This window comes from Montipora capricornis, chromosome 13, assembly GCF_036669925.1.
Source record: "Montipora capricornis isolate CH-2021 chromosome 13, ASM3666992v2, whole genome shotgun sequence".
NCBI classification, from domain to species: Eukaryota; Metazoa; Cnidaria; class Anthozoa; order Scleractinia; family Acroporidae; genus Montipora; species Montipora capricornis.
In genome coordinates, this window is record NC_090895.1 from 44,761,334 (window position 1) to 44,771,333 (window position 10,000).

At 39.6% G+C, this 10,000-nt stretch overlaps 1 protein-coding gene across 5 annotated transcripts in view; it reads left to right on the forward strand.

The window, feature by feature from the left end:
• The window catches only part of LOC138030003 (NLR family CARD domain-containing protein 4-like), an 87,062-nt gene that overhangs the window by 22,627 nt on the left and 54,435 nt on the right, over positions 1 to 10,000 (forward strand). Inside the window, exons 6-7 of one of the 5 annotated variants that reach the window (XM_068877852.1) lie at positions 474 to 527; positions 1,339 to 6,134. The exons of 3 other annotated variants lie outside the window; for them this stretch is intronic. In XM_068877852.1, coding sequence (XP_068733953.1) covers positions 474 to 527; positions 1,339 to 4,082 — 2,798 coding nt within the window. In that variant the 3' untranslated portion in view covers positions 4,083 to 6,134. Of the gene's footprint in view, positions 1 to 473; positions 528 to 1,338; positions 6,135 to 10,000 lie in introns of those variants that run through there. One more of the 5 variants, XM_068877851.1, reaches the window with a different exon arrangement.

The window sequence follows — 10,000 nt, forward strand, 5'->3', positions numbered from 1 at the left end:
AATATTCGGCCTCCTCCTGTGACAATCCAGCACAACTTCTTCTTCTTTTTTATCATAAAAAGTTTGAATTTTTGATTCAGTCTTTTATTTAAAATTCTTGCGAGCACCACTATCTCAAAGATTGTGATGTGAAACTGTTGCCTTATGGTTCTGATACAAAGGGCTTTTGTATAATAACGTTAGGGCAACTGTAAAATGTCACAGTTATTAAAGATGGCCAGGAAATTTTAACAGAAGAGGCAATACTGAAATTTATTTATTCGGATTCGACTTTTCTTTAATGTTCAGGAAAATTTGATTGTATAGACATCTTTTCCTGAGGTTTAATTCCTTTTAGGTAATTGAGTCGATTATTCCTACTGAGTTACTGTGAGTTGCTGGTTTTGTTGGCTTTGCTTTCCTCGTTTGTATCTCTTTTTTTCCTCGTTTGTATCTTTTTTTCCTCATTTCGTTTTCTTTTTTCAATAATAAAGAGATGCTGAAGACACAAGGATTGCACACTCAGGACAAACTAAAAGAGATCCAGGGTAGGTTGAGAAGAGTCTTAAGCTCTGCTTGAGAATAAAATTGTGTAGGCCTTGCTGGTAAAAGACACAAACTTGTATGTTAAAAGCAAAGGCGAGAAGTAACCCACTTCCTTTATTGCCTGATGATGATGATTATGATGATAAACATGATACCTTTGACACGAGTTTTTGATGTGAATAGTTGAAGTACAACTGACAATGAGTACCCGAAGGTCATAAGAGATGACTTGATGTTCAGATAATATGCCATTTTGCAATTATAGTGAAGGGGTGGTCCAATGTCAACCCCGGTAAATGTAAATGTATGAAGAATTTTCTGATTTTTTTCCGAGCATAAGTCAACCACCTAAGTTTACATCGTTATTTGACTTTATAACTGCGTGATGCAGTTCTAGTCAAGAGACCCACATTTAACCCTTGCTCACCATAGTGTACAGTAGCTCAGTGGTTAGAGCATCCGACTAGATCACGAAGATCCCATCTGGAACTCCGATTTTTTCCGAGTTTCCAATGGATGCAATTTCAAGTCCAAGTCACCATCGAAAAAAGAAACATTTCTTCAATATACCAACTCTTTCACCATTAGCTGTGCAATAATAAAAATAATGATGATGATGATTTTTCCGATGATAGTAATGGTGACAAAAAAAAGAGAGAATGAAGCAGTGACGATGAAGTTTCAATGAAAGAACAGGCATCTAAACCGTCTGTTATACTTCCCAAAAGAGACAAGGACTTCGTTCAGCATGTTGAACGAAACGTTGGCCGAAATGATCATTTCTCTTTTTTTTACTTTTTTTCTCATGATCAGAGTCTTTCAGTGAGGACATTTGCCGAGCAAAGCTCCAAGAACATTACAAAAAAACATCCAAGGTGCGAACGTCTTCTTGGTCCAGGTTGTCTCTTGTAGACATTGATCAAATCTACACCCGACTGCGTGTAATACAAAGGGAAACCACCTTAGCTGGGTCAAAACAGTCTGAGATGGTTCACTACAGTGACCTCTTCAGTCCAATCGGTAAGGGAAATAATCCAAAGAGGATTCTTGTGCAGGGAGAGACAGGAATTGGTAAAAGCACTTTTGCGAAGAGGCTAGCGATCGACTGGGCTCGACTTGGTAACACTCAGACTGAAGATAAACAAGCAGCTGTTCTGGGGAGGTTCAAGCTTGTTGTTTTCGTTAACCTCAAGGAAGTGTCCAAATGTCAAAGCCTCAAAGATGTCATTTATAACTCAAGACTTTTTGCCCGTGAAGACAAATGGTTAGTAGAAGGTCTTCTGAATTATATGACCAACCATCAAGATGAAGTTCTTCTGTTGCTGGATGGCTATGATGAGTATCACAGGGGACAAGAATCTCAAATCTTTGATATATTCAGTGGAAACGAATTGAGGGACTGCTGTGTGTTGATAACAAGTCGAATTTCCAAAGCTGGTGAGCTCCAAGAATTCCAAGACCTGCTTGCAGAAATAACAGGATTCAGTAAGGAGGACAAACTAACGTATCTAACTCGACAGCTTGGTGACAAAAGAGATGCCAGAGACTTGTATGATCACTTGGAAGAAAACGACCTGCTAGACCTTGCAAAAGTTCCGTTGCTTTTGCTGTTCTTTTGCACGCTGCGGAAGATGGGACAGTTAGAAGGCTTGTCGAAAGCGAAAACGAGCTTATATTTAAAAATTGTCCAGCAGGTTTTAAGTCACAACCAAGGAAAGAACACCCCTCCTCGCTTTAGCACAGTAGAGGATAATTCAGAGATCCTCAATCAAATCGGTATGGTGGCTTTAGAATGTCTTTTAGACGATGACCACATCTTCTTGTGTGGTAAACTTTCTTCTGAAGTCCTGTGTGAAGAAAGTGTTGTCATTGGTTTACTTCAAGTAGCTGAGTGTACAGAAAGCTTGCAACCAACGGAAATGGTTTCTTTCATTCATAAGAGCATACAAGAATTCTTAGCAGCCTGGTACGTGACTCACAAATGTATACCTGATGGAAATCTCGGTTTGATTGAAGAGCACACTCAAACCTTGAAAAGCTGTCGCGAATTCGAGAACGTTCTTCTCTTTGTCTGTGGACTTAGTGATGAAGGAGCAGGGAAAGTGTTTGACCATTTGAAGTCAGTGAGAATAAACGATCCTTCACTTGATATATCAGAAGCGATACCAGATGAAGACCACAAATACAAGCCATTGGATGACGTTTTTCTGAGACACTTGCAATTCAATCGTTTGGTTTTTTATTGCTTTGAAGAGGTACATTCAAAGCAAGAGCTTGCAAAGCTTTGCGTTGATTGCTTTGACGGGATTACAGTTCTCATGGAATCACCTTCTTACCTTGCGTTACTGTTTTCCGGTGTGAATTCCTGGACTTTTATTTTTAGTCCTTTTGAAGTGTTTTGGTATGAAACTAGCGTTGCGACTCTTCACAAGGTGGTAGAAACAGTAAACTGCCTTGATGCCCCAATGAAAATAACTGAGAAGTGTGAAAATGTTCCCCTGGGAATATTTTTGAGAAAGTTCCTCGCGGTTGAATGTAAAATGCATTGTAGTTTTTCATCAATCCTTCATATCCACGACGGTGATGTCAGTTTTTATTTCAGAGACTTAGACCTGCGTTGTGCTGCCCATGCCAGACTATTCACTGAGAGTGCACAGCCTGTTGCTTTACCGTGTCAGTCGGTAAGCTTGGTTCCACAAAAGACGTCTCTTAAGTTCTTAAGTACGTTTTGGTGTTTTAAACTTTCTGCAATGAAAGATCTTGGTGCTGTAATCAAAAATTGCACCCATTTGATGAGTATCGACGTTCGAGATGCGGAAGACAGTGTTTGCGAATTTTTGCAACAGCTCCCAAACCCTAGCAAGTACGATTTAAAACTGACTTGTAAACTGATGTCAAAAGGAACTGAAGAACTCGCTGAATTGTTGCCAAGTTTTGAAAACATCACGGAACTTTGTATTGACTTTGATAGGTGCTGTGCTGAGAAAGCAATCATGAGGTTGGTTTCCAGTATCACGCACAAGAGCCTCGTTATCCTGGAGCTACTTGAAATCCACCTGACTCCAGCAGTTGCCGCAGCGCTCGGTCTTTCCCTCCCGAGGTTGTCATCCTTACAACGTTTCTCTTTATTTGGCACAGGTGATAGTTTAAATGTAAAAGACATGTTGGCCCTTTTTGGCAGAATAGACAAAGAAATGCCGTTGGTAGAGTTGGCGTTGGCCGATGTCAGTGTTAGTGGGAGTCTCAGTCCACTAACCAGAAAACTTTGCTTTTTTCCGCATTTGACACATCTGGCCCTTGAGTACTTGGATTTGAATGAAGATGACCTGCGAGATTTGGAAACGTCCTTTAGTAATGTCCCAAACCTGCATCGCCTGAGCCTCAGCGGTAACGCATTGGATCACGTGCAAAAACCCCTCGCATCATTCTTAATGAAACTTGGTAAAATCAAGTATTTTAATTGCATAGGTTGTAAATTGTCACGGGAAACTTTACGAATTCTTCAAGAAGCACTTCCCCATTTATTCATTTATTCCGAAAACTCCATTGTTGACTGACTGGCCGAGGCGTTGACGTCTTTCCAAATGCTGTGCTACAAGCAAGCAAAGTTTTGACTATTGATGATGATTTGGTTTCCTTGCCTTTGAACTGCTACAATTGTCCATTAGTAATTTTGTCACCAAGAAAGTTTCTGGCGATCCAATTTCCACACGAGCGTGCAACGTAAATGAAGCACCTGCCAGAATAGTGTTACCATTCAAGGATCAGAGATCGCGGGCCAATTCCGCGCGAAGACAACTTGGGGAACTTGGCCGCAAAATTGGAATTGATGTTTCCCCGTGTATGTATGCAAGTCATAAGATCGGGCACGAGATCAACCAAAGGAAAAGAAGCCACTTATCATTAACCAGCAACGCGTTGTTTACTACTACAAGTGCATGTGGTTTGTGTGATACAAACTATGTCGGGTATACGTGCCGACACCTCTATCAGCGCGTTGAGGAAGACAAAAGATCGTCTTCAATCGGGAATCACATTAAAGAGCAACATGGAACATAGCCTGCGAACGCAGACGTATTTCCGGCGGTCGTTTCTCTCCGCCGGAAATACGTCTGCGTTCGCAGGCTACATGGAACAGTCCCAAGTGACATATATCGTGATTTTAAGATCTTAAGAAAGTGCCAAAGTAAATTCGACTGCCTGATCTACGTATTTTATTATTTTAACACTTACATTTCAGCGCTTGTATTTACATATTTTATCGTTGGACATTCTCACGCCCTTATTTCTACTTATCTTTGTATATTTCATTCGCTCTTTCTACAACTTGAAAATGATCTCAGGGAGATCGAAAGGTCGTTTTTGATCGCTAGTTTTTATTCTGAAATTTAATGATAATTTTTAAAAAAAAATTACGAAGATGAACCAGAGTGCAGCTGAAAGCAACGGATCTGTCAATTACCGGTTTAGATCGCGCAGACCTCTTTAGGACGTCTAGCAAGATATATAGCGGCAGGAATTGGTTTAAAACAATTCAAGGTAAATCGTAAACCTTAAAAATACACCTTTACTCCATTATACCGAATGAAGAGGACTTTCGCATTTCCTACTTTTAGTGCCAGAGATGATGGCCATGAAAAAAGTGAAAATTTGTTTCCAGAAGCACAAAAATCTTTGTAGACAAAAGTTTTTCAGTCTCTCCAGAAAAGTACTCAATAGTTCCCCACGTAAGCAAGCAAGCTACCTTGAAGACATGGGATTCGAAGGTTAGCAGAAGCTGGTGTTCTTCTGTTATTATTGATCTCATTTAACCACCACGGAAGAAAACATATGGTTCCATGTTTGATGTAGTAATGTTGATTAGGAATATTTGAACGTGACAGTGGAACCCTCAAATCAGCTGCAATGAAATTTATCAAAAGTACGAACTACCAGGCTTTTGGTCTCTGTCAAATGCGTTGATAAAAGTGTTACTTTTGAAATGAAACCAATTTTTTTCCTCCAAAAAAAAGAAAATCAATGTTGGTGTAGCATTACAATTATTTTGTTGAAAGGACTCAGAAGTTGGCTGAAGGCATTTATCACAAATATAATAAGTTACCCGTAAAGTTAATTTTTACCAAAGATGACTCTAAAAGACACAAATCAACAGATATTTTATATTTGGTGACTTTTTTGTGGATAATGAAAAAGAAAGGAAGTGAGAGATCACTGCCATTTCACAGAAATTTGTGCATGGAGGAATATCACCCAATGCTTGCATGCAACTTTTTGTATTGAAAGCCAAAGGTACTTCCCTTCACAACCTCTCTGGTTATTATTCACCTCTTTTTATAAAAACTGGCTAGTTTTAAGTATTTTATGGTGAAGAGGAAGGTTTTTGGAGCCCATCATCAAACTGTGTTGCTAAGGGATTGCCAACACTGAAGAAAGATATATATCTTTTTCAAAAAAGATTATTGTATCTTATCGAGGTGGGAAGTGTTTTTTTTAAAATTGAGATTGATCTGTAGTTTTAAATTTATGAGCAAAACAATTGATGCTGTTGTAAAGAATCACACTTATGAAGGTTTTACTGAATAATAATAAGCTTTTGGAAAGTACTCATCCATTGAAGAGAAAAGATGTTTTCACTTATGACTATATGAGCAACTTTGAAAGGTTTGATGATATAATTCAGCTCAAGAAGCTCTTTCACGCAATTCTGAATGATGAGCATACATTATCAACTTGTTCACGGGGGAACGCAGTTGGTTCCAAATCAACTAGAGATTATCGTGTTTTTTACTTAAAGACAGATGTGTTGGCAGATTGTGTTGAAACTTTCGAGAGTTTTGACTTTCCCGAGTTATGAACTTGATCCAAATTGGAAGTTTGTATTACGATTCTGCACTTACGATTAAATGAAACAAACGTATGTTTAAAGTGTGGGTTATAGACGGAAAATAGAAGTGCTGTGCATGGTGAATTTTTGCGTTCCGACTCGATTCCGATCGGGTCATTCTGCGGGATCCCGTGGAGATCGGGTTTGGATTAACAGTGAACATTTTGTTGAACTCTTGGTAAAGCTTGTTCTCCATGCTTGCGCTTATATCTCCACGTAAAACGCTCTCCTCACAAGTAAATGCCTCTATGTGAATAGTCTTAAAGTGGTTCTCTCTCCAATTTTGATTGATTTTCGTTATCATCTGAGAAAAAGGAATAGCAGCGAAGTGATACAGAGCGTCACCATTTTGAATGTAGGTCTGTTTTGTTTGGGTTTGTTTCATTACAGGGCGATTAGGTGCACTGTAAATGCAATACCCATATTGTCATCGGGGCTCTCTGAGTGAATGAATGTAAGATTGTAGGCTGCAGCCCGTGCATGAATTACGAAACTAATGTAGCATTTTCTCGAATTTCAACAATTGATGTTCATTGTACAGTTATTCTGTTTGTGGCCCATTTGTCGCTTTTTTTTACTTTGCAAGAGCAATGGTCAACCGCAACAATGGCGTTAACATTGGTGGCATTCTTTCCTAGAGTGCTTTGTGGCTTTGTGAGTCACGAGAAACAGTAAAAGAAAATTATTTTTGCAAAAATAATTACATGCACTATACAATACCAGCCTACTGCACTTCTCAAATGTACGCAATGCGTGCCTATTTTTTGGATCAAGCTATACCTGCAACTGTTCGTCGCATGGTAACTAGCGCATGCTCAGAGTTGATAAGTTCCAATCAACCTCGTTCCCAGGGTCTTCTCGGCTTTCAATATGGCGGCGGGTCGGGAGAAGACCCTGGCACACAGTGAACTAAAAAGACCGCTTATTGGCCCTTTTCTCACAGGAACTCTGATTGGTTTAATGCCGAAAGAAAGATGGCGTCTAGTGAGGAGAGCCTGTAGAAGAACAGAATTCGTGTTTAATTATTTTCAAAATTGTAGCTGTCCCGTACGAAGCAGTCGAAAATTAACAAGCATAACAGTCAAAAACAATTCGCCCTTTTTTCACGTTGCTCTGTGATCGACATCAGGCGTCGATTCCACTTAAAGCTACGTTGGCTTTTCACGTACGCTTACTGTGCACCTTAAACCTCACAGGGCCCGGATGTTCGAAAGCCGATTAGCGATAATCCTAGATTAAAAAATAACCAAGGAGTTTATTTCTCTACTCCCACAGGCTGTTCAACGCTGATATTCGGCAAAACGTTACATTAGAAGAACTCAATCTTGAAAAACAAAAATAAGCAAAAGAAACTTTTACCAAAAAGTTGAAAACATGAAACAAATGATGTAGCTAATTCCGGATTAAGCCAATCGGCTTCCGAACAAACGGGCCCTGGAATAACGATATCTGGATATGTAAAAGGACATAATGGTGTTTGATATACGTAACGGTAATGAAGTGATTTTATTTACCTTTACGTTTTGGTTGATTTTGGCGCCTCACGATTGTAATTTCCTAACGCGAGCATTGTTACTGTTGTTCTATGCTTTCACCATGTCAGATTGTGTTACAAATTATAAAATTGTGCAATGGGGCTCATAGATGATTGATCTGGTTGTTTTAGCAGTTGTATGTGACGTTCTTGACTCGTGTGGCAGCTGCAATGAAGGCGGGTATGTTAAATACAGGTCACATTCCACAGGTCAAGACCAGAAGTCGCTGCTCCAATAATCAACAACTAAGCCAAAAGTTTCCCCGAGACCTGAAACAACATTTTTGTTGAGTGATTAGCGCTAGGAGACACTTTTGGTGTTGTTTATTTGTCTGCAGCACAGTGACATGTACACTCACCTGTGGAATGTGACCTGTGTTTTAGTTTTTTTCACACCGGAGCGCTCACTTTTAGTGTTGGAGAGTCTTTAGTCTACCTATACAGCCGCCCTTCTTCACTCACGGCTAACCCGAGGACGGGAGGCGAGAAGACGCGTCCTGCTGCCCGTCCCTCGGGATGGGGGTCTGAAACGAAGGGTCGACTGTTGTCATGTGTTCGTTCTCGACCAGCGATGTAAAATTTCGTGAGTTGTGTGGACTGAAAACCTTCTGGGGCCCAAGTGAAGATTCTCTCCGTATATCGAAGTATTTGAATTTGAAAAAATTCTCCCAAGTCAGTTGTGTTACCAAGTTCTTTTATCTTTCTTTGTTCTTTAGCAAAAGTTTTATCGATAATTTAAGAATTAAGTTAACATACGTAGGCTACGTAGCTCAGTTGTTCTTTTCATTAAAAAGTTCATTTCAGTACTTCCCGTTTCAGAATTGAAAACTTCGCCTTCATCTGATTCTTACAGGCAAATCAATCGTAAGACGTATTTTGATCTATAATTCGTCTAAACACCGTATTTATATCTAGACGAATTGCAGACGAAATATCCGTCTTAGACGAGTTATTCGTCTCTGGTATAAATTGGGCCATTAAAACATTCAACTTTGATCACCCACAAGCATAATAAATGTCATTTGTTGAGTTTCAAGCCTCATATCAATGTGTCCCATTTTGAATGACAGGCTCTCTTTAATCAGATCTCCCCTTCACACCTTCAGTCTCAAAGGACACTGAGACCTGAACGCGAAAAGGTAAGCAATTAAGAACCTTCGCATATTCGTTTTTTGATCTCACTATCTTTTCCTGGAACCAACCCCCCACACCAGTTACCAGAGGCCGGCAAAAAGAGGCTTTGCGTGACAAAGTAGCAGGGTAATTGGCCATATAGCGTGAGGAATGTGCGACAACCGATTCCCTTTGATAAAAGTGGAAGTGGGCGGGAGAGGGAGTTAAAAGAATAACTTGCATGGGGGATCAGAGGTTAGGAGATTAGCTCACAGTTATATGTTCAAGAAGAATACTTGCATAGTCAACAAAGGTTTGTGAGACGGGGCCTACGGCTTATAGTCCCCATTCGAGAAGATTTGAAAGTCTTAAAATACAAAGGTAGCACTTTCTGCTTAGTTATTTGTTGGTTCGGCCTGAGTGCGAACCCGCGACCTCCCCCACTGTAGTCCGATGCTCAAAAAAACTGAGCCAACAGGTCGTAAATTGCTTACTCGCTGCTCTCTTGTTGACTGTTTGTCGGATCGAAGTTGCACCTTGTAAAGAAAGCAGTGTTATTTGCCACCTTTGTCTTTTCTTTTTCTTTCTCTTGCAAACCATCTAAAGTGACCCTCGTGTAATTTTTATTTAATATATAACTCGAACAAAGTGTAGGCTACCCTTAGCCTCTTGTTTACCATATAACCCCTTTGTCAAACATACAGGTTCATAGGAGAATGAAGAAAGAATTCCTTTGAAGACAATATGTCTTAGTTTGTAAACAGACTTTTCTTATCAGGCGGCCAAAATAAATATATATCAATAACAATTCATAGAATATAGAGCTTGGTTTATATTCAGGTTCAAGAGGTGATATATATATATATATATAAACCTAAAAATTAACATCTGTAAACTTTTTTTAACAAGTGGATTCAAAGAGCCCTACGAAGATATCGGGTTGG